The 23,944-nt window shown below is 38.4% G+C and overlaps 2 protein-coding genes across 4 annotated transcripts; both read right to left on the bottom strand.

The window, feature by feature from the left end:
• Positions 1-503: 503 nt before the first annotated feature.
• On the bottom strand, positions 504-19,405 carry LOC121637315 (proto-oncogene tyrosine-protein kinase Src-like). 2 transcript variants are annotated; one of them, XM_041981392.1, is made up of 13 exons: positions 18,952-19,405; positions 10,970-11,251; positions 9,827-9,926; positions 8,845-8,862; positions 7,371-7,469; positions 7,027-7,130; positions 3,592-3,741; positions 3,346-3,501; positions 2,949-3,128; positions 2,686-2,762; positions 2,438-2,591; positions 1,941-2,072; positions 504-1,501 (listed from the first exon to the last, which is right to left on the bottom strand). In XM_041981392.1, the coding sequence occupies exons 2-13, from the start codon at positions 11,241-11,243 to the stop codon at positions 1,293-1,295; spliced, it is 1,653 nt and encodes a 550-aa protein (XP_041837326.1). In that variant the 5' UTR covers positions 11,244-11,251; positions 18,952-19,405; the 3' UTR covers positions 504-1,292. The 2 variants fall into 2 exon arrangements, with proteins under 2 accessions (XP_041837326.1, XP_041837327.1); XM_041981393.1 differs by lacking the exon at positions 8,845-8,862 and having other exon boundaries at positions 18,952-19,404.
• Positions 19,406-19,893: 488 nt separating this feature from the next.
• Positions 19,894-22,468, bottom strand: manbal (mannosidase beta like). Of its 2 annotated transcripts, none has more exons than XM_041981420.1 (3): positions 22,321-22,468; positions 21,797-21,988; positions 19,894-20,287 (listed from the first exon to the last, which is right to left on the bottom strand). In XM_041981420.1, exons 2-3 carry the CDS (start codon positions 21,944-21,946, stop codon positions 20,180-20,182), a joined length of 258 nt encoding a protein of 85 aa, XP_041837354.1. In that variant the 5' UTR covers positions 21,947-21,988; positions 22,321-22,468; the 3' UTR covers positions 19,894-20,179. The 2 variants fall into 2 exon arrangements, with proteins under 2 accessions (XP_041837354.1, XP_041837355.1); XM_041981421.1 differs by having other exon boundaries at positions 21,797-21,984.
• Between the last annotated feature and the right edge of the window lie 1,476 nt (positions 22,469-23,944).

The raw sequence follows: 23,944 nt of genomic DNA, 5'->3' as shown, positions 1-23,944 counted from the left end.
AACAGTATATACATGAACAGCAGTACAGAAATTGGTTTGTTTGGCACTGAACGCAAGAGGCCTTATTTTCCCCTTATGTTGATGTTGAGTCTCATATTAACCAATATTGTGATTGACTTAACAGCCATGTTGGCCTCTGCCCCATATATGCATTTCAGAAACTTAAATTTCACTCATCTGCCCTTTAATGCCACCACAACAGTGCTGATTATTTTCAAAGCAACTTTTCAGTTAAATCAAGGTAAATGAAAACAATAAGCATTCAGACACTACCTGCATCAAAAAGTGCTTTTAATGGAGGTTGGATCCAGCATGGTTAAACAAGAGAGTAAAGGCCTCAAATGTTGGTTGAATTTACCAGACTTTCAGCATTACAGAACCTGCCTGTTGAGTACATTTACCCTGGCACTACCATGAGAGTGACTTTAACAATCTTATTCTGGAAAAAAAAAAAAATCACAGAAAAATAATGAAGTGGAATTGGAATTTTTTTTGTTTGCCACAGAACAAAAATCACAGGACAGATATTGTCCAAGTAAACATAAAAATAAAGATGCAAAGTAGATTTCTAGAGCCGAGCTATTTGGAGACACTTTGAAGAAGCAGCACTTGAGAAAACTGGAGAGAGATACTGAAAGTCAGAGAGAAAAAGAGGAAGAGAAGCAGAGTTGAGATAAAGGATGTCAAGGGAAACAGATTTTCTTTTGGCACCTGAGCCACAGTGGCAGTGCACTTCTGTGGGTGGAAAAATGTACCAGACTAGGGTAAAGACAACAGGGGACAGAAACAGAGAGATTTCACTAAACAGCTCATTCCTAATTGAAATATTCTCCCTTGACAGGTTTATTTTTCAACCCATCGCTATGCCTGTAGATCCTGATTTGGTTCCTCCAACGTCAGTCACACCTCTAAAAAAACGTACCCACAAGTTTAGTTACTCAGTTCTATCTTATCCAGATAAGATATCTGTCCAGCAAGAATTCTCCTTCTACAGGTCTGAACCTCCTTCATGCAGGACAAATATATAAACTGTGAGTGCTTGCAGTAGAGGCGTTCCAGGTTCTTCTGTAACTATTCCTAAATGGCACGTAAGGGGACTTCTATCTCAGTTCATCATCAGATTTCTATTTCACTTTTGCTTCCACTGAACAAGTTCCTCTAAAATGAGTTTCACAGGCTCAGATCCTCCAACAGGCGCTCCTCTGAGGTCGGTTAGTGCAGATCATTCAGTGCTGAAGCCCCACTCCCACCCCCCTCATCAACCCCCCTTTCAGATTGTATTCAGTGTGGTTCTATAGGTTCTCCCCAGGCTGATACTGGGGTTCTGTGGAGGTGAAATAGTCCTCTAGGAAGCCCTGCAGGTATTCAAATGTAGGCCTCTCTTCTGGATCTTTCCTCCAGCAGGACAGCATGAGCTCATGCAAGGAAATGGGGCACTCTGCAGGGCAAGGCATCCTGTAGCCACGCTCCACCTGGTCGAGCACCTCACGGTTTACCATACCTGCCAAGAGAGAAACAGCAAGTCTCATTTCAGCAAACTCACATCCTCTTCTTTTTACAGTAAATCTGATGGATTCAGTAAGTTGATTTGCAGTGCAAACATGTCAGAAATCTTTTTCAGAAATATTTCTAAACTAAACCATTCTATTGTGTCATAGTACATCTAATTATATCCTTCATCACTGATTATGCTACTGACTTAATATTTTTAATTTTGACTGATTAACTCATAAGGAAATATTGGGGAATGACCAAAGAACACTGGGTATTGTGATAATTATGACATTTAAAGCATGAAATATTGATATTGTTTATAAACATGATTGTCATGATTTGATCTTAGTTAAACGACTAATAACTTTAGCTCCTATTATTTTATCCGCTGACATGGTTAGTTAATGTTTGAATAAGACAGTTTTCACCGTAAGCTGAACTTTTACCTGGATAAGGTACTCTGCCTTTAGTTGCGAGCTCTGTGAGCAGTACGCCAAAGGACCAGACATCTGACTTGATAGTGAAACGACCGTACAACGCTGCTTCCGGTGCTGTCCATTTGATTGGGAATTTAGCGCCTACCAATGCAAATTAAAAAACACAAAAACCAAAAACAACTTTAACCCATCATGCTGATTATCTTCCAAAATATTTAGGTACTATTTCTACATTTATAACTAAGGATGCACAATATTAGGAAAACATGAGATATGACATATAATTGCTAAGTTAAACTTAAGTGTATAAACAAGGGCTGCCTTCCAGTTCTGCATGTTGGTTAGGTGTAGAACACAGAAAAGCAGAACCTCCTCAAAGTGGAATGAAGCCTTTATAAATACACCTGATTATGTCTTAGGATTTAGAGTCAAAATGTCTGCAGTTGCAAACGTATGCTTCAATATAAGAGTTGATGTGCCAAATTGTATGTTAGTTGAAGTCTTACCCTGTCTTGCAGTGTACTCGTTGTCTTCAATCAGTCTTGCCAGACCAAAGTCAGCCACCTTACAAACAAGGCTGTCTCCTACTAAGATGTTGGCAGCACGCAGATCTCTGTGGACGTAATTCATCCTCTCCACGTAGGCCATGCCTGCTGCAATCTGGAAGGAGACAGGACAGGGGTTTTGCATTTTTTATATACTCAAAAAAAGATAAAAAGTGTAACAAGAGCACAATAAATGTTTAGTAGTTTACCTGAGCAGCCATGTCTACCAGTTGTGGCAGACGAAGCATCTTCCCTGCATCCCCCTTAAGGAAGTCCAGTAAGCTACCTGCAAGTAAAATGATTGCATTTATAAAAACTGCAGCAGCATATACTGACATTCGTCTCCCATTAATCAGATAAGTTCAATTATTTCCTTCTCAACAGATCAATAGCATATAGAGACTATCATAAATCTGTCCAAGCATTAAGACTTGAAAACCAGCCCTAGTTACAACCTGTCATCCTGTATTACCTTGGCTCATATACTCTGTCACAATGTAGATGGGCTCCTCAGACACAACAGCATACAGCTGGACCAGCTTCTCATGCCTCAGCTTCTTCATGACTTGCGCTTCCTGAAGAAAGGCCTCTGGAGACATTGTGCCAGGCTTTAGTGTCTTAATGGCTACCCGAGTTGTACCATTCCATGTACCTGTCATAAACCAGACAGAAACAGGAGAAAAATGTTGTATTATTTCAATAAAAGCACAGAATCTGCTCCTTTGAGTCTGGTTCATTTTGAAGATTTAAGAAAAGAAAAATGAGTTTTTACCCTATATAGAGCCAGCGTTACCTAAAAAAGTAAATGATGTTCCTTGGTTGTAAAACTAAAATAGACTTCCCCTCTATCTGTGTTAAAGGGTTCTTACCCATCCAGACTTCTCCAAAGCATCCCTGTCCAAGTTTAAGGTCTAAGCGGAGGGATTCTCGAGGAATCTCCCAGGCATCCCTAGCCAGTCCCTGCGTCTGGGGTTTGGCCACTGGACACACGTCTGTTAGAGCATGACACAGCCCGTCAGAGTGCTCTAAAAAATGAAAATGGTAGAAAGTAAAAGGTCAAGTTAATGCCAGCAATGCTGTAAAATGAAAACTATCAGCACTGTCTAAACACTCACTGTGGTAGTGGAAGACTAGCTGCTGTAGGCTGGTGAACTGGGTGCGGGAGGTAATGTAGAAACCTCCGCTATCCAGCTTCCTGATCTTGTAATGTTTTACATTTAGGCCTTTGGTGTTGTCATAATCCAGCACTGACAGGCAATATGCCCCTGTGATCAAGACAAAACAAAAGACAGAGATGGTTAGAAAGGTAAAACAAAGCAGTTTGGAGCCTTGTTGCAGCTGGAGTTTCCTCACAGTTGTGCTTTGGATCGCCAATGATTGTGGGCATTATTTTCGAGTTAGAAGCGCTAATGGCAAAATTATTCCTATCTTCCCATAGTGAAGCTTCCTGGGTCCTGGCTTTGATCTAGATCACCCCCAAAATCAAATCACTTATTCCCTATCCTATTTCTAAAATTTCTTAAAAATTTTGTCAAAATCTGGCCCTTAATTTTTGAGTTATGTTGCTGACGAACCAACGCTGTTAAATACATCACCTCCGCCTTGGCCCTTGGTGGAGGTAAAAATGAAATGAAATGACAAAAAATACCACATTATTTTAAAAAAGGATTTACACAGAAACAGTATTTTACACAGAAAAATTTAAAACATCTGCTTGTATTAATTTTCAAATGTTCTGATAAGTAATATAGGTAAAAAACAACATTTAGGACTTTAGGGGGAGGTGTTGGACTTAAATTTTGCATAGATACAATTAATCAAACTAAGCACATTTTAAATTCAATAACCTCATTAAAATGACTGAATGATAATATAAATTCATGATTTACTTATTATCCCTGCATTGTATGAACTTAATGTAGTTGAATTTATAAGGACTTAGGAAAAGTCAGCCATGTTACTCTGCCTACTGCAGCCTTATGTTGTTTCACAGAGGCAGTAGCCTGTTGTATTATAGGATACATTACTTTATTACTAACGACTAATAATTAAAAAGCCACAAAAGTGAAATACATTACCTCACACTACTGACACATGAACGTCAATTAGTATGACTGTATAGAAATAATAGCAACTATGTTGAAGTTGTAAGGAATTGTGAGGATCATTTAATTTCTTAGAGGATGACCCGATATTTTCTGTGCAGAAGGAGATAAGAAAGGAAGTACTGAACCTCCTTTCCAAAGTACTGAACCGCTTATCATGGCTGTCACTCAGATCCTTCCGGGTCATTTCACACAGTAATGTTCGGTGGCATTCCAGGTTTACACAGCAAGTCAACTTTTGCTCAAACCAACATTTCATCCCCACTGATGGATGATCATCAAGTTGGCAACACATTGACCTCATGATGTGCACAAATTTAACATGAAGGTCAAAAACAGCTGAGATCTGTAAGCATTGCTACTATAAAGCAGGATCTTTCAAGACACACTCAACACAGCAAACCCCAGCAGACAAATATGGTCAGTCAGCTGACTTTCCCCCCTTTCTCTGAAATAAGTGAGTACTACCAAATTACAGTTATTCAATAGCTATTCATTTACATGCCAGGGATAAATTATTTTATGATTTTTGATTACTATAAAATAAAGTAAGATAGTGGTATAAATCCACAACGGTTTTATAGAAATCCATTACCAGCACAGATAAAAAAGACTATAAGATCTTACAAATGTGACAGAAATAGATCTTGTGAAAATGTGACTTTGGGAGGTGATTCAAAAGACTGAGCTGTCTTAACAAACCTAAGCTCTACGTGGAGGCTGTTCCACAGTCAAAGAAAAATCCATCACCTTTGATCTGGAAGTTTGCTGACTGATGTTCACTCGACTTCCCTCGTCAGAAAGAAAATCTAGGGCACGAAAAACACACTTCCCAAACTATACCCACCACATCCCAAATATCTGCATTATCAGTGCAGCCCTGCTCTGGCAGGTTAACCCCTGACTTTTTATGTTCAGCTCTGCTTTGATTAAATTCTTTCCAGGGGTAATCTGTGAAGGCTTTCACACTTTGCATGAATACACCTGCAAAGTTTTAGCTCCCTCGCAACATTTTTATAACCTAGTAGCAAACATTCACTTTTCTAAAAATGCTTATGTTGATATGCACAACTTGTGTGTTTGAGCTTAAGCCATACAATTGCGTTTATATTGCTAAGATTATATACACTCCATTTGACATGTGAGTGGCATGCTCCTGCTCATCTGTCCACTGTGATCAAGACATTTGACATCTAATACAGAACACACCCAGAGGGAGCGTATCTCTTGTCAGAGCTCCTCCTGCTCTCCCTGACCCCCCACCCACTTTTCTGTGACTTGCCCCACTAGAGTTCTACCCTCCCTTCATGCATTTCTACCACTCCTCTCAGTGTGAGCTGAGGGAACAGAGACTTATAGCCAGAGGGAAATCTAGCACCCTCCAAGGTTGACCTAGTTCTGGCAGAGTGATTCACCCCTATCCATTCACAAGTCCAACCCACTCCACTCTTTTCCTTTTTTTCCCCTTTTCTCCACCCTTTCTTCAAAACAACCCCCCTAAGAGTCCACTGACATCACATGGACTAGATCTGACTGCAGACTTTCAGAGAAGGATGCAAAACTCTGTCACAAGCTCAGAAAAGAAAGCTGTAGAGCCACGGGCCCTGTGAAAGCTAACAAATGACTTAATTACAAGGTTCTGCCTATTTCAAATGAAGTCCCTAAAGATCTACTTATTTCAAAGTGCTGCACAGCACAAACTCCAGGGACACAGACACTTCATTTCTCATGCAGAAAAATAAAAAAAAAAAAGCTTTTATATTAACATCTTGAGCAGACAGATTTTTTTTGCATAACCTGTCCATTTCTGCACATTATTTGGAAACACAAATGAACAGCTGCAAGTCAGCAGCCATAATAGAAGATTATACAACTTTATAACAGCTGCAGCTCATATCTGTTCTCAATCAGCATATTTTCTTCCGTTAACTACTTAGTCTATGAAAATCTAAAAAAGCAAAGTAACACTATCGCAACTCAGAGATCATGCCTTCAATGTGCTTACCATTGTATACCTAAAAAGACCCAAAACCTTCACATATCCAATATACCAATATCTTTAACATGGAGTTGGTAAATGAACCCATATAAGCATTCAGAATCAGAGACTTGGCTTGGAAATGAAGACATTCAATAATTAAAGTTGCATATAATCAATTTTTGTCAGATTTGCTGAATTGCTGCAGCTTTTAATTTAATGCTTAGCTTTTTCTCATAAGATTTCACAGCCTTTTACATAACTTCACAAATGTGCTTTAAGCAATACCTGGACTCTTCAAAACTTTTGTCAACTACTATCTTCAGAAAAAGGAAAATATATCAAAGATTCGATGAATCATTATGAACTAGCACAAGAGGAAGCAAAAAAAAAAGACTAGCTCGCCCTTGCAATTACTCTTGATAATGACTGTTGCCTCTGAGTGGTTCAAATGTCTGTTTTCTTACCTTTAGTGGTTTCACTCTCCCTCACCAGAAAGGTCCCTCGTCTGTTCTGCAGGTTCAGAAGTAGTCTTTCCGAGTCCCGCCGAGTGATCTTCCCAAAATACCACCTGCCAAGGGTGGGCGACAGAGAGAAGGATCAGAGAGAAGCTCCTGCTGTGCTGCTGAAACAGGCGGGCAAAGCTACACATGCATGAAAATAGTGGCTTTATTCTAATTGTTAATGTTCTTATCTTGCAAGTATCATCAAGATGCACACAGAGAACAACTACATTCAGGTTCAGATAAAAAATGCTCTCAGTGTATAAAACAAACAGCGAGAGTGACACAAAGGAAAGAAGATAATGTACTCTTCTGCTTGGATGGAGTCGGAGGGAGCCACATAGTTGCTGGGGATATAACCACTCTCTCCTGTTGTCAGTGAGCGAGCGAGCCACCAGTCCCCTTCTCTGTAAAGGAAGAACACAAAAAGAAAGGAGCCAGAGAGTGAGTATTAAACCGAGCAAAGAATCAGGCAAACATATTAAAGGTCTTGGCTTTAGGATATTTTAGTATATTCTAGATTATTAAAAATACTAATTTTAGTTTCAGGAAAAACAATGCTTAAAGACAGGCTGGGCAGAATATTGGAAATAATTAAAGAAGAGCCCTACAGAAGTAGTTCTATTCATTCAACACTTACGACCCAGTCGAAGTGAGTAGTGGTGTATTTCTTTGCGGAAACCTTGCCATCTACCTGCGTTTTCCTCGCTTCTTGTCTGTTTACGTGTGTTCAGCAGGTTTCTGAGCTGTTTAGTGTGTAGACACCAACTAATGAAAGTTTATATGTGTGAGATTTACAAAAACAAAGCAGTTAGCTCAAATAAAATACTTTTATTTTAATAACATTTCTGTATGAATGTGTGTTTTTCCCCCCACAACTCTTCATATAGTCTCCTACCAACTTAGCCGGTGTTTACCATCACTAAAAGAATGACTCATTTCATGGTGTTTAAGTCAAAGCATGTGGCTGATATATGGCAAGTTTCCATTGGACTATTCAGTAACAGCCCCAGCTGGCATCAACTCTGCTCCTCTGACTTACCTCTGGCTTTGTGTTTGTGATCAGCAACACACATGCACATTTCAGATGCAATTCACTGCAATTTTATTACTATGGTCTTTTCAAGACAGGAATGTTTGTTAGTAATAGTTTGTTTTGTAAAATAAGCTAAAAGGATTTACAATAACAGCTGTCCTTTTTTTAATCAGACAGGGATACAACATGCATGTGTTAGAGACTACTTTTAGCAGAGGATTTAAGTACACAATTAGTTCATGATGTTTTTGTTTTCAAAGATTTTGGCTCCAATGAAAATATCAAATTTATCCTTGAAATATTACAATATCTACATCTCATCACGTTCAAAGCGTTCATATTTTCCATACAAGTTGAAACTCTCACCTCATCTAACTCAAACTCATTGTGGACTCAACAAAGACAAATACTTAAATTTTTCTCCCAAATTCATCATCTCCCAAATGATGTAATAAAAACAGATTAAAAATGGAAAAAGAGAGGAGGCAACCTTTCATTCCGCCTGCACTCCTTTAATTTACATTTCACACTTTTATTTTAGACCTTTTTAACTATTTGTAGATAACTTAAACCCAGCAAGCCAGAGAGCCAGATTATTCTAAAAATACCATATAAATCACAGTTACTATCAGTTTGATCAGATAAACCCATGCATCAGCAAAAAACAAACAAACAAACAAAAAAAAATCAACTAACTAAATAAAAGGTTGCAAGGTTATTCTTTAATGGCATTAGATATTACTAACCTGAAGCTGTACTTTTTCCTAGGAGAAACCATGAAGCATGAGAAAGGAAGAGAAACGGAGAGATAACAGATACAGCAGACACATCAAAACACAGCAAAGAGACACAACAAGGCAAGCAACACAACACACACAGAGCAGACGAGCTGGGTATGCAGTGGGACCACACAGTAGGGCTGTTTTACGTTCCAGTTTCCATTTTAGTGTGGAGTGTTATTTTTTAATCATGGAAATATTTGCCATTCACTTTCCTAATGACAGAACTTTAATCTATGTCCCTAGAAATATAGTCTTTCTCAAATGCATCACTAAAGAGCTCACCAAAACTTTCCATGCACTAATATTTCATAATGCAGACACTGCTTTGTTGCACACAAAGGGAATTATTTCTCATACAGCCCTACTATGTGGAGCCAGATTATAGGGAGAAAAAAACCAGCAGAGCAGACTTATTGCAGAAGTTATGGAAAGAGTACAGGGACAAAAAAACCAAGCAGGATTGTTTCTGGTTTTAAACAGCTGTATGGGAATGTTGCTTCATCACCTTTTACATACAGATATAATGTCTCAGCTTGAATGATGGCTCTGTTTCTTCTATTTAAATTATATAGAACACAGGAAAACTTCAACATGAGGCTACACCCATCATGGAAATACATCTATAGGTGTTATCTTGATGGATGAAAGAAAGAAATTTGAGCATACATCACAGAGCAACAGGCTCTGTGTAAAGTGTCTTAGCGATTACGATGATGGCACTTGACCAAGAAGAACAGAATGCATCAGCGAAGAGCTGTTGTCTCCTGCTTTAGGGAACAGATGGGAGGGATCGCTCCTCAGTTATCAGCGCTCACTTTTACTGTTTGTCTGTGTTCATTCAAATGTAAATTAGCATACTTGCGTGTGTGTAAAGACATTTGTTCACTGAGATATTTGCAAAGTTATAGCATCAGTGCAAAAGAGACGCATGGCTGTTGATTCTTACGTGTTGTTGACAATCTGCAGCCGGTCGCCCTTCCGGAAGGTCAGATCAGATGCTGTTCGTGACTCATAGTCATACAGTGCCACAAATGTAGTGACACCTCCTGCAAGAAACCACACACAGATATTTATTAAGCTATTGCTATTATTAAAGACACTACAAAGAAACTGATGGGTACTTTCTCCTAATTTGCATAAAAAAACTTAAACTTGAGCTCGAGAAATCTCTATGTAAAATAATTTGCTATGGTCTAATGAAAAATACTGACATCCAGAGTGTAAACAGTCACCCTTGAAGGACAAACCACCATATTAATGCTTTACTCTTTTCTGAGGCGATATCTATGCCTCCTTTAATGACCCTTTAATCTAAACCAGGGAAGTCTCCAGCCAGTCATTGATCGGCTCATTAGATACGAGGCAGGTGGTAGCAGTCAGCAGAACTGTCCCTGATGAACCAGCAGGCCACTGCTTTTTGGATGGACCAACATTAACCCAACCATCTGGCTGGTCTAGACAGCTTAAATGTGAAGTAAATCAAGGATGCTTTACCCCAAAGTCAAATGCAGAAAACACCAGCGGAAAATAACGTTCAAACTGTTTTCTGAGTAAATCTGACTCATTGTGAATCAGTTTTGGGGTTTTTTGTGGACATTTGTGAGCTCAAACTGAAAGCAAGACTTTAAGCTGATTCATTGATCCACATTCATCATTAGATCTTATCAAAAGTGTTTCACTGCTTCATTCGCACTAAAAACGAAACTACAAAATAAACAGCATGAAGATTATACAGCGAGTTATGAGCAGGTACCTTTGTAGGCTGGAAGCAATGCCTATTTAAACTCTCAGTTCTTTTTTTATCAGGGCTTGAAATATATGCGAGTTTTATTTTGGGCATGTGATCAAACATGCTATAACACACTTTTATTAACTAATAAATTAATATAATCCATTAATCTTAATTCTTTAATTACTTGGTCCTTTTTTACTTTAAATCTTGACTTTTTTTTATACTCCTCTGTGCTTTTGTTATAGCTTCTTTCAATACCTTTCTTGTATTTAACAAAGCACTTTATTGTTCTTTGCTTTTGAAATAAACCACCCATGACTTTGTATTACCAAACCAGTCTCATCATGTGTTTCCTACCTGACAGAGGTCCCCTCTGTGGTGACGTGACAGTTCCTGTGTGATCCACCCCTCCAAACAGAGCCAGCTCGGGTGTATTTGTTGGGGCATGCTGGTGCTGACCTTGGTGGCCCCGCCTGCCTGTCCCGACGGCAGGGCTCCTGTTGGGAGTTTGGGTCTGCTGGGCAGGGCCCAGGTGGTGGAAGTGCCCGCTGTCTGAGCCTGTGCCTATGGTACCATCCAGGCTCATGGAGCGCTGGCCCGGCTCTTTGGGCTTGCTCTTGCCCGCCCCCATGTGCAGACCTGGGACAGGAGCCAGTGATGAGTAAGAATGCAGTACTTAAGGTGCAATGCTGATATCCTTTCTATCCACCATCCAAAACGCATTTTAAAAATAAATACCACCCTTTGCTATTTGAAAAAGAGTATATATAGTTTAAATTTTCATACATTTTATGATTTTATTTCCATTCATAACGTCTGCCATCAGTTTATGTGGTACTTAAAAGAAAAAAGAAACAAAAATATGTTTTTATTATACAAAAAATGTTAAATTTGTTATCTCAGTGAGACCAGATTCAAATATTATGTACAGTTATAAATACACTTTAAAAAGGTATTCAGTTCAGGGACAGGAGCTAAAACTGTTTTCCATTTGTTCACCCTTCATCAACAAAAAGTCCTCTCAGAATTGTGTACTGTGAGTGTCACATCCATTCAAGCTCTCTTTATCCACCATGGAGTATCCTTGGTGCTGTTCAGCTTCAGTTTAACATGCGAACACTCAGAATGGAAGACATACAATAATTCACATGAAGTATGTTCAAGGTGATCTTTCTCTGATTAAAACTGCTCTGAATCAATAAGCGTCAACAAGGTAAACAAAGCTTTAAGGAAAAGAAGCAACAAACTGCACTGAGTTTTAAAGCTGGTGAGCAGAAAAGGATAAAAAATCTATATAATTAACCTGTTATGTCTTCATAAATGCAACAAGTTAAGAGTGTGCAGTCATTAAGAGTGCATAGACAAACAAGCTCACACAGTCAAGTGCACCCACAGAAAGTTGAAGTGCCTTGTTCACACACCAGTCCATTCCTCCCTCCAGGCAGTGTGGAATGACTCACTGTGAGACCAGCTATTTCAGGCCAGCTGAAACAGAGACAGTCACACACACATGAAACAGCCTTGTTCCTTTGTTAATAGAAGCACTCTCAGTTCCAGACAGAGCATATCCATGTGCGTAGGTGTGTGTGTGTGTTCATGTGCATTAGCAGCTGTTCCATGGCCTCTGGGAAACAAGGCTCAACTGCACACTAACACCCAAGCACAGTTGTGTCTCACATCCTTTTTCCAACACATGCACATAGCCTTCTGAGTGTTTCCAACACACACTTGTGGGAGTTTGACAGACAGGACAGAGGAGGGTTATTAGCAGACAGGGAGGAAGGAAGTGGCTGTGGCTCTAAAAAGAACATGTAGGTGGCTGTTGCGCACTGCATGGACAGCTGAGGCTTAGTAGATGTTTAGTGTGATGTGTGTGACTATAACATAATTACACAGGTATGGGAATTCTCGAAGACATGGCAGGACCCCACTGTGGAGATGTGTGGGCGGATAAGCTTCTGAGAGTGCAAACTGTCCATAAGTGTGAGCAAATTCTGAGTGCAAATACAGTCATGCAATCTTTGATTCAACTTCTGCCAGGATGTAATCTGGTTCACTTAGGGGTTGATGTATCCAAGTTTATTTATTTAGCGGCAAAGCGTTCGAGAATTACAGTTTATCACATTGAAATCCTTATGATTTTCATCAGTGACACATCCTTTTAGGTAACACCTGCAATCAGGTACTCACTGTACTCAAAGAGGCAGCAAAATATTTTGAAATATCCCAGCGAAATTTAAATCCAAAACTAGAGGCATTTTCACACAGAATTTGCCTTTAAGCATTTAATTAATATGCCATTTTTCCCTTTGGGAATGAGGCTTGATACAAAAGACTTGGCAATCAAGGTCATGTTCAGAATTACTGACAGATGAAGAAAGGATTTTTAAAACGGCTTACTTTTGCCCAGCTCTAAATGAGAATCTCAGTCCTGACTTGTAAACTTGAGCTACTGAGTAACAGAACTTGTCAGCAAGAGATTTTGTGTTTGAGCCCAAATTTCAGCCTAAATTGTCTTAGAATAAAGGAAAAAAAATTAATGAAAAAAACAATGGACATTAATGATCATGCAACTGGAAATGCAGAGCAGTTTTCGAGGTGTTTAAATATTCAAGAGCAGCTATGCGGTTAAGTTTATGACGCGTGGTGGGAAGTCCCTGTTCAGGTTTGTGAAGCTGACCACATCAGGATAGACTTTAGAAAGGGGGTGGGGAGGGGAAGGGGGTGTGTATGAGGCACAGACATATGAGAGCATCAAGCACTTTCCAAGTTGTTTTATGGGTGCATAATGAATATAAGCAACAATATACGGTTCGTGTTTGCAAGAAAAAAGAATTCAAATTTGAGCTCTTCACTTATAGAGCAACAAGGAAAGCTGCAGCAAATTACAGCAAGCTGGACAGAAGGAAATTTAAAAAAATCAACAACAAAGCAACAAGTCTGAGAAATACAAATGACAGTTTCCACAGTAGTTATGTCCAGTAGCACAAATTCACATCCTGACCCCTTCCTGAGGGAAGATGCTACATCGCACGGCTTCATATAAAAGGCTTATGTCTGCTGCCAGACATGAGCATATAGAGCAGATATCTGGAGAGAAAATGTCATTGGAATGGATCCCTGTGATATAACTGGTCTCACACTTGTGTGCTATCATTAGCTGGTAGCTACACACCAACTGCAAAAAAGCGGCAGCCTAAAGAACAAGGAAAAAGAAATACACTATCAGGAACATACACAGAAACATGACCGATACAGCACACACTTTTACTCTGTTAGTGGATAAGACTGAGACTATTATATAGACAATTGCTCCCATTGCAAATACACGACGACAGTGGCCAATAAAACCTCCCACCAGGCAATAAACAACAGTTTCATGCCAAAAGAGCATGTGTCTATTCATTCGGAAATCAAGTACCACACACTTTTGAAAGTCTCTTTGCAGCGAAGTTCTGCAACACAACCTCTGAGTCATTGCCTGAGAATTTAATCAATGCAGAGCAAGAGCACAAGAATGCAGGATACAGGTTAACTAACTAGAATAAAGAGGAAAACTGGGCCTTGACAAGCATATATTTCAAAAATTTTCCTCAAGTAAACTCTAGAAACAAAAATACAGAAGAGGGGGAAGGACAGAAGTTCACAGGTATGACAAATGTTAGGGGAGCTTGAGTAAAGTTTACTCATGTATAAACGTTGATGATGTTTCAACTGAAATGAAGATATATGTTCCAATTTGGTGATCCCCTTATCTTAAAAAGAAATTTCAAACCCCATTGTATCTGCATAATGCACCAATTTACTATTTTCTATTCTTCATCTACTGTATTTAAGTTGAGTACCACCTTGTCAATCTGGACATAGAATAATCTATCAAACACACGGAAAAAAAACATTAAACTGGATGTTTCAGTTCTGTAATTGATTTTGGAGAAGTTATTATCCATTAGGATTAATCCTGTACTGATGAGAAGGGGTGATGACCCTTACAATTAAATTTTATATTGACAGATAAATTCCACATAGGGTCCAATACGCTCTATTCTCTGCAGGACACAGCGCACACCACAGCATGTACTTGAAAGCCTCAGAGCCTGTATGTGCAAACAAAAGAGGTGGCCATGTAACAGAGGCTCATGCTTTTTCCTAATACGATGCCATAATATCAACGTGTGTGTGACTATTAAACCCTGGGATATAAAAGTGGAGAACAAAAATTAGTGCTATAAAAGTACAAGAAAAGGCTAAAAAAAAAAAAAAAAAAAAAAGAGGAAAAATAAGGAGAAACAGGTGACGAGGAAAGAATAAGAGCCTGAGTTTTTCCATATAACAGGAGTACAGAGGAATGTGGGAGAATTGGACTGTGCCGCACCGCCTCTATTGCCAAAGACTCCAACAAGAACAGGCACCTGAGCAGCAGGAGGGCGGGATGGGAGGAAGGAAGTGAGATGAAGGAGGATGATGTGCGCATGTGTGTGTGTTATTACAGAGGAGTTGTTCTTTACATAAACCAGACTAAATCTCTTTCCAGCTGAAACTCCTGTTGCATTGCACCTTGCACTTTACATCTCATGACACTTTAAAAATCTCCCAGAATATATTCCTACTGAATGTATGCATCCTAATTAAAGTGTCTGAAGCAGATTTTCTATACCAATAAGCTGGTATGAACCATTTTCCCTCATATAAATGGTGCAACATCAGAATGTGATATGGGTTAAAAAATATATCACACAATAGAGACAAACAGTGAATAAACTTGTGTCTTTTTGTGTTTCCAGATGAGAGGTTTTGAGGATTGAAAGGTATGAATCATGGAAAATGCAAGCTTTATTCAAAGGCTGTGCTCTGAGTGGTATTTACTTCAGATCCACAATGGAGTTCAAGAGCACTTCAATATTGACTCTACATTTATCACTACCCGACGTCTTTATATGTCAGAGCTGGCGGCGTCTTATAAACTGCCCGAGCCATTCCCGTACATGAAAAAATACCAAGTGCAAAAAGGAGAAATAATGTAGATGGGAAGAAAAGTGAGAAAGGGAAATTGTTGCCTAAATGGTATGCAGGTTAAGAAAGCAGGCAAGTTCCAACACCCATCGAGCACAAAGAGCGCATCACAGCAGGCCAAGAATATGTATGTGTGTCAAACTAACTCCACATTAATCATTTTTAAAACAAAATATATTTAAACATACTAAAACTTTTGCTTGGTTTAATCACTTTTCATCCCCAGGACCAGTGTGAAGTTGAAAAATGTCTTGAACTTTCATGTGTTGATGAAGACATTTTTTACACTCATAGCCCCACTTTTTCTGTCCATCAACCACGGCCCAACAAAGAGCCATTGTTTAGGGGAAACAATGAAGGAATTTGGTACTAAAATAACTTAGGAAGATGTCCACTTCATCTGACAAAGCATGCTGAAGTCATGTATTAACCCCAGGTGATTGAGGGACTGGAAGAAGGAATCTCTTTAGGGCAAGTCCCTTGTTTGAAAAAGCAATACCGAAAAACCTTTACACAATGGCTGCAGTAAAGGTTACGTGATGACCAGTAAAGTGGTCATCCTACAGTTGGAAAGTTGCTGGTCCAATCCCCAAAACTCCAATAAACCTTTCAAGAGTCCTGGATGATTTTTTTAAAATTGGACATTGGATAACAATGTATGAATTTTATGAATATTACTTAAATCCTTGGTCTTTTGTCAATATTATGCTCCAGGGTGTAGCCTTTTTTTTTTTTTTTTTTTTCCCCTGTCCTTCCAGCTGCACACACACACACATAATACTATTTACTCTAGTGGGTGACTTTAATTTTCATCATATAATACAAATCAAAGGAATGACCAGCAAGGATGCAAGAGTTTAATCCTTAAAAAGCAAGTTTTTCTTTTTTTAGGTAACAAAATGATATATGACTCTGTTTCCAAGCACTGGGTTTATGTCATCTGCTGGCATATTGGAAATAGAGACAGAAGAAGAAGCAGTTTTCAAAGTGTGGTTAAACTTCTTATCACAGCTTGATGGAAACCCAGCTAGTACTACACAATTCCCTAAAATGCTGCTAAGATTTAAAAGACAAAAAAAAAAGTAATTTATTACACATTTGGCCTCCTTGACCAACATTCTTCCACATGAATCTGAGCACACTAGCTGCACATTTGGCCATGACAAACCTCACTGAGTCACAACAGACGGTAGCAGTTGTTTCTGTGCTGCAGAGAGTCAATTCACTCAAGCCAATGTTTCATTTGGGAAAATTACAGTTTCCCCTTGGGAGGGAAGACGAAAAAGGGATGGTCCCCCCCCAGATCAAAACACAAGGATATATGCACATTAGCTGTGCCATCTTATCTTGATATCAGCTGCACAATCACATGAAACAATATTATCCACAAACATGTAGAACTGATCATCTTTACTCAAGGTCAGACGGAGACAAGACACATTGAGCAGTGATTTAAAAAAGAAGGCCGAATTAAGAAGATGACAATCAAGTGATGTTCCTTTTGTAATTGCCAGAGTCACATCTACTCCATTGTCTTTCCTTCCTAGATCTTTTCATTATTAACCTGTTAAGAGTTTGGAGAGTGCAAGCCTGTGTTTGCCTTCCAATGCCATCCTGCCTTTGGCAAACACACACACAGGAAACCTGAACGGAAGAGAAGAAGGAAGAGAGGAGGACTAGGACACTCAGCTGATAAAACCTACTTCCGTGCATGTCTTACTGAAGACTGGCAGCCAGTGATCCAGGCCATGAGGAATGGCTTCTATGGCATGATTAATTTTACAGAACATCCTTAATGTCAGAGGCGCCACAAATTATTAACTCAGCAAAATCAAACTATAATGACAGCTTGTAGTTTTAGTTGATTTACCAGATATCATAATGGACAGTGGGTTTATTTTTAGCATCTGATTTTATGCCAGAAATGTCTAAATTGTCCACATATATGTAGTATTGTGTCCCTGCGAGGCATTCTGACAGATACAGAACAAGTGTTTGACAATTACTACGACAATTATGTATCATTAAATCAGACAATGCACAAACAAATCAGACAAACAGGTAAATATCAGAGTGATTTTTTAAAGTAAAATTAAGTACACCCTTTGTTTTCTCCTTCATCTCTGCTTTTCAATAGATTATGCATTGATTTTGGACTATTAACTGGAAAAAAGTAGACAAATTAAGATGCAACCAAATAAGTGTTTTCAACAACTGCTGACCTCAAGTGATTTGACTAAACTAAATTAATCTTTATGTGCCGCCCTTTAAAGCCAACATCAATCTTCTTAAAGGGAAAATGGTGTATGTGTTGACCCACTTTCTGTAATTTTTGCAAAATATTTTAGTCATTCTAAGAATGAATTTGGCAATCCAACTAGGTTCACTGGTGTTACTAAGGTTTGTCAGATGAGGCATCTGGTGAGGTCCTCCAGTAGTAAAATCTGAGATTTCCCACGACCAAAGCATCTCATTCATGACAAACCTGAATCCACTGCCTTGTGGAAATTAGCTGGCACTAAAAAGCCCAAAACCAACTGTAAACAGATTAGCTACATAATTAAAATTCTATTTCCACGGGATTAAACACCAGTTGTCAGCAAAGCTGCTTTCAAAGAAACACGGGGTGGGGTGGTAGCAGCCTACAGGAGTAGCAGCTGTCAAACTGAGAATGTCTTTGCTGTGGTGGTAGGCTGGAGGAAAAATATATAAATAAATGCATCTACATTGAGTGTTTCTCAAAGTGATACACATAAAGTACAGAATCCGAATTTATGTGGGAACTGGGATCTATACATAAATGTAATATAAAAAATTAGGAGAGAGAGAGAGAAGGAAAAGGGGCAATGCTACTCTGACTTGCTGACATACAGCGCATATGCGGCCTGATATATCAAAACAGGTGCTGTTACAGCTCCATTTTGTATTTCGATGGATTATATTGGTTTTATTTTCGCTGCATTGTCGATTTACTGCGTCTTCCCTCAAGCGTCCTGTGGTCGTGACGAAGAAACCAGTACATTTGCACATACGCTTTGCATTTTGTGGGGTGTTGTAAATCGTCAACAACCTAGCCCCGGCACAGACTGAATGGCACTGGCCAAAATGTGCGAGCCACACTGACTGAATGGCCTGTGCAACAATGAAATACAAGTCTCTCTCTCTCTCTGCGTGTGTGTATGTGTGTGTAGAGGGGGAGTATGGTACGCTTTGTTTATATCAGATATATGATAAGCGCAGAATCAAATCAAAAGTGCTGGCTGTTAAGAAAAATAAATCTAATCTGGGGTCGAGCATAAAAATACCACGAGCTGAGACGAACTCACCTTTGACGCGTCTTGAGATTCAGCCCAAAAATCAGAGACGCGCAGCGAGGAACCGTGTTAGATCCTTATGGTTGCCCTCATTAGAAAAATAATGGAAGCCGATAGGCAGTTGCTGTGGGAACGTCGGGGCAGCCACGAATCCCATTTAGCGAAATTCGGTAGAATAGCAGAAAGAAGAGGTCATGACGGGGACTGCCTTCGGAAACAAGAGGCACAGCTGTCGCCGGCAACGGTGGGCCGGGCAAACACCAAATCCTCGGACGGCTCAGCTGGAAAAAGTCGACAGCACGGTGAATTCATGCGACGAAGCAGCAGCGGCGCAATGAGCAGAGAACATGCCTCGTAGGGGGGAAGCCGCTGGATGGAGCATGACTGGAGAAATATGAGAGCGAAAATACGAGGAGGCTGGATTTTACGTATTTTACGGAGCATCAGTAGTGTCTGGAGGATTCACGTCATATTGCGCAACTCTTTCAGTACATAAAACCACCGAGGCGTTGGCAGACACGACAGAACACCTCCAGTCCGTGTGGACTTTTTAAAATCTTTAGTTGTCACGATATTTATGCTTTTTTTCGTTAATGTGGTACAACTCGAGACAAGTTCGATAGTTTTAAACATTTTCTTGCCGGAGAATTTAGTTAGCTTCATGTCTGGCTAGATAAATCGGTTGCTTAGCAACACACTTCGCATACGGCATTGGACTGTGTTTTTTCCAACTGGCTTGAACAGTTTTTATTTTTTACCTGCCATTCACAAGAGAACAGGAGCCAATAGTACTAAAATGTTTAACAATTTATATATTTCAGTTATATAAACCCTGCACGCTACACTAATATACCAATAAGCAACTTTATAAGGAAGTTTCGATTTAGATTAGGACATATGATTATGACTCATAAAAAAATTACTTTGGCATTAAGCAGAGTCAGCTAAGATGAATCACTAGATACTACATTTATTTGTAATTCAAATACCATTCAATCAGTGATACATATAAAAAAATAGAAAAAAACACATCTTTATCAACAGTCAAGAAACACCATGACAATTTGCTTTTTGTACATGTGGGTTGAATATTTAGTGCTGTAATACTACGCTAGTGTATATATATATATATATATATTTTTAGCTGTAGTGATGAATGAAATGCTTTCTATGATAAAACACCCATTTGCACAGTGAAGTAATGCACACACTGAACACAGAGAAAGTTACACAGAGCTATTTATCGCTTCTTCTTGCTCTCTTTCTTCGGTTTCTGTCTTATCTGAGGCACCGGTCCTTTAGTTTTCTTCATTTGTTCAGCAGATTTGGCATCAGTGGACTCCGATTCCTGTGGAGTAAACAGCAGAAACATCAACACCCTCTGATACATCACAGAGGTCCGGAGATATGGAAATATAATGTTAACCATTATTAAACAGATTGTTTGCTAAATAGCAAACAAGGTATAATTTTATCCTTAGACTGATGAAACCGGTTTTGTTTTACACAATGTAACACACATAAGGAGTATTTATGGTAAATCTATATACATACATACAATATACGTTTTCAATTTTCAAGATGGCCTACTCTTTATATAATATCTCTGGTAAATGGAAAGTTTAATTAAATTCCCACAGGCATGCTCACAAAAAAGAAGCAGACATGCTCCATCCTGTCGTTGCTCTTTCTGTGAGTGCACTTTTCCTTTTGTTCTGGCAGGAAAAACTAACAGGGCACTGTTGTATGAGATGAAATACCGACATGCTGTGAGAAGTAACAAGTGAATCTGAAAACGAAGCCTGAAAATAGAATAATTAGTCTGACGATTTAATTGCTCTTGTCTATAAATAATCTCTCCTGACATTGTTAGTATGGAGATTGTAAGAAAAGTCTTGATGACTTTGTGTTCACAGGCTTTTAAATATAAGATAGTTAACACTAATCAGTCTAAGTGACAAGTGCTTTTTATGCATTTTTGAAAAAAGATTTACTTTCAGAGCGCTATGTCACACCAAATGATCTAAACTATCATATGAGGTAATATATCAGACAAAATCACGATGCAAATTAGTGTTGGATCTCTTGCAAAATCAAAATTCAACTACAAATTCACCCCCTTTTTGTGTCTCCAGACAATTATCAAATGTGTCTTGAAGCAGCATTCAACTGTATGGGTCCAAAATCTTGAAACCTGCTTAAAAACTGACATTGTTATTTATTTATTTATTTGCAAACACAGATAACTCCTCAGAGACAAAGGCAAACATATTTTTATGTCTTACTCTTTTGACATACTTGAAGAAAGTATTTAATAATTTTGATATTTTGAGAGAAATGTCTGTCTAGCTGTGGCTGGGTTCAGTCTAAAAGACAGGGTAACAAGTATAAACAGCAAGAAGGATCTTAAGGAGTTGGCGTTGATGGTTAGGCCATCTAACGTTAGATGAATAGAAGGATGGCATACAACCCAAATGTATGTTGCAAGACTGAGAACGACTGAGAAGCCGTCTATTTCATATTTTAATGTTAGTGTGGGAATATGTCATTAGCACACTAGCCATTAATTTGTTACTATGACTTTGCATATTGTGGACAGAAGTATAAATTGTTCTGTACGTGACTAATTAATTTCCAGCACAGCATTTAATTTTTAGAAAAGCTTAAAATATAAACACTTTTCTTTGTGGCACTACGTCTGTCATAGAAAAAAATTCTTTGTATAACACCAGAATATCAGTCATGTTTAATTTTCATTTACCTGAGAATTAATCTGAATCTCACTCTGCACAGAAAAACTGTGAAAACACATTTCTTTGTTAGATCTGCTCCTCTGCTTGTTTTGGATTCCACCTACCTGCTCATGGCCTTTGGATGTCGGGAAGATGACAGCTAAGATGCAGATAAGCTGGAAGATGGCGCCCAGAAACAATCCATAGCGCAGAATGCTTTCCAACAAGGTGGGCTCGGGCACTTCTGGTGGGGACAAGTCCAGCTCTGCAGACATAATGTTGCCGCTCTGTTTAGGCTGGTTCCTTCGGTGGCCTTTCTGCACAAACAACAGGAGCATGATATAGAGATTATGTGGCAATGAATTAGAAAAACTGACGTTTGGGTGCATAATCCTAGCTGCGTTAAGTTAACCTTTTTACTTCTTCTCTCTGAAGCTTTGGTTCCATCACACCGTTTACAGTTAGCACATACTCTTATGGAAATAAATCATGTATTTTATTCTGATATAATCAAAAGGTATTTAGATTATGAGAGTTTACAACACAGCTGCAAACCAGTTATAATGTGGCAAATACCTGTGGGTACCATTAATAAACCAGAGCAGTAACGCGTAGTATCATGTAATGTGTGAAAAAGAAAAAAACTCACCAGTGGTGGCAGAAGTACTTCACTCGGGATTATAATTAAAGGAGTGTTAACATTAAATTCAAGGCCAAAACAGAAGAAAAACAGCAAACATTGACACAGAGAAAAAGCTAGTGTACTTGACAAAAGCGATTAAAAAAAAGAAAATCGTCTCTCGGAAATTACGTCATAGATCCGTGATCTACTTCCGCTTGTTAGACAATTCGTTTGAAAGTCGCGCCCCCTAGCGTTCATAGTGATTTTTCTTAGTTTTTCCATGTACAAAATGTTCATTCACACACTTGAGAGGACAAAATAACAACTATTATAGGCCACACTTTGAATACATAAAAGTTAACTTCTTCTTTACTTGTTACTACTTGTTACTTTAACAAATTTTAAATTTCCTTTAATTCTACTTCATTTTAACAAACATACTTTTTAAATCATTATTTCTTTTTAGTTTAGGTAAACTTTCTAGCTAATAGGTTAAACAACAAAAAATATAATGATTAAAATAATCTTTAAAAGAAACAGATTTTTGCTCAGACAGTTGAAAACATATTCAACCTTAAACCAGGATGTTAAAACAAAGGAAAATGGATTTTTTTTTTTCAAATAAAGATTTAAATTAGCACAGTGATTAAGTACCTTTTAGTTTGTAGGATTATTTGGACAGTAGATAATGAAAAATTGTTTCCCAACACTGTTAACACTCAGGTTTCAGAATATGTAACAAATGAGTATAGGTAAATTACATCTTTTTGCTTTTTCACAAGTTCTTTGGCAAATAAGTGCCCCTTTTTGTCAACATCTGTCATAAACTACAAAATTGAACAAATTTGTGATAATTTTCCAGTCAGCTTTCACTGAAGCAACAACCACCGAACCAAAACAGATAATCAAAGAGCTGTGTTCTCTCACCTAGAATAGCTCATTTGAGCCAGGCCAACAAGATCTAGTTAACCAGTTTTGTTCTTGGAGGCATGTGTGTCCTCAAAAAAGAGCTGAGCCTTGATGAATGTGGACTTTTACTTGAGTTAGAGCTTGAAGACAGTCATTTACTGAAAATGGTCATAAATTTGGAGTTGAATTTCAGCCTCTTTTTGATAGAAGATCCAAATGCACATCCTTAATGAAAACAACCCAAATATGGTGCCTGATTTAAATATGCCTTGTGCTGATAGGTAATCTTAACACAGTCTGCTACACGAAGACTTTCCAAAATCCAAACTTCTGAACTTATTTATTGTGATCATCTTTCAGCTTTCTTTTCTCGTCATCGTACTTCAGATCACTTGTTACCTTACTGTGCTCATATGTGTTATATCAGCCAGCTGGTTTGTTTCGTACATTAAGATTAGTAATTCAGTGTCTCGAAAAGTTGCTACATTTAAGTCATTTTATAATTTTGTCTTTTCAGACTATTTCATTTAAAGCAATGAAACTATTGGCTAATTATGTAAACTTGTACTTATTTAAGATTAATTCAAACCTTTAATTTTGAAGCAAGTTAGTCAGTATATATTATTTTAAAATAAATTATTACTCTATTATATAGCTACACCTGAGCTAAACAACAGGATTTTGGAATTTCTTTAGAAAAACATGTTAAGTTGTAATGTCTAAATTATAAATCATCATTTAA

This window comes from Melanotaenia boesemani, chromosome 3 (assembly GCF_017639745.1).
Source record: "Melanotaenia boesemani isolate fMelBoe1 chromosome 3, fMelBoe1.pri, whole genome shotgun sequence".
Taxonomy (NCBI): domain Eukaryota; kingdom Metazoa; phylum Chordata; class Actinopteri; order Atheriniformes; family Melanotaeniidae; genus Melanotaenia; species Melanotaenia boesemani.
Note: the sequence above shows the minus strand (reverse complement) of the source record. Positions and strands in the feature narration are given on the sequence as shown.

Bases quoted from the DNA above. Each gene is read 5' to 3' on its own strand.
- manbal (XM_041981420.1), bottom strand. From the start codon at position 21,946: ATGTCTGCAGAGCTGGACTTGTCCCCACCAGAAGTGCCCGAGCCCACC. The intron at 20,288-21,796 runs GTAGGTGGAATC...TTTACTCCACAG, and splicing joins CATCCAAAGGCCATGAGCAG to GAATCGGAGTCCACTGATGC.
- LOC121637315 (XM_041981392.1), bottom strand. From the start codon at position 11,243: ATGGGGGCGGGCAAGAGCAAGCCCAAAGAGCCGGGCCAGCGCTCCATG. The intron at 2,763-2,948 runs GTAATACAGGAT...TTTTACTTGCAG, and splicing joins GACAGAGTATATGAGCCAAG to GTAGCTTACTGGACTTCCTT. The intron at 1,502-1,940 runs GTAAAAGTTCAG...CTCTCTTGGCAG, and splicing joins AGGCAGAGTACCTTATCCAG to GTATGGTAAACCGTGAGGTG.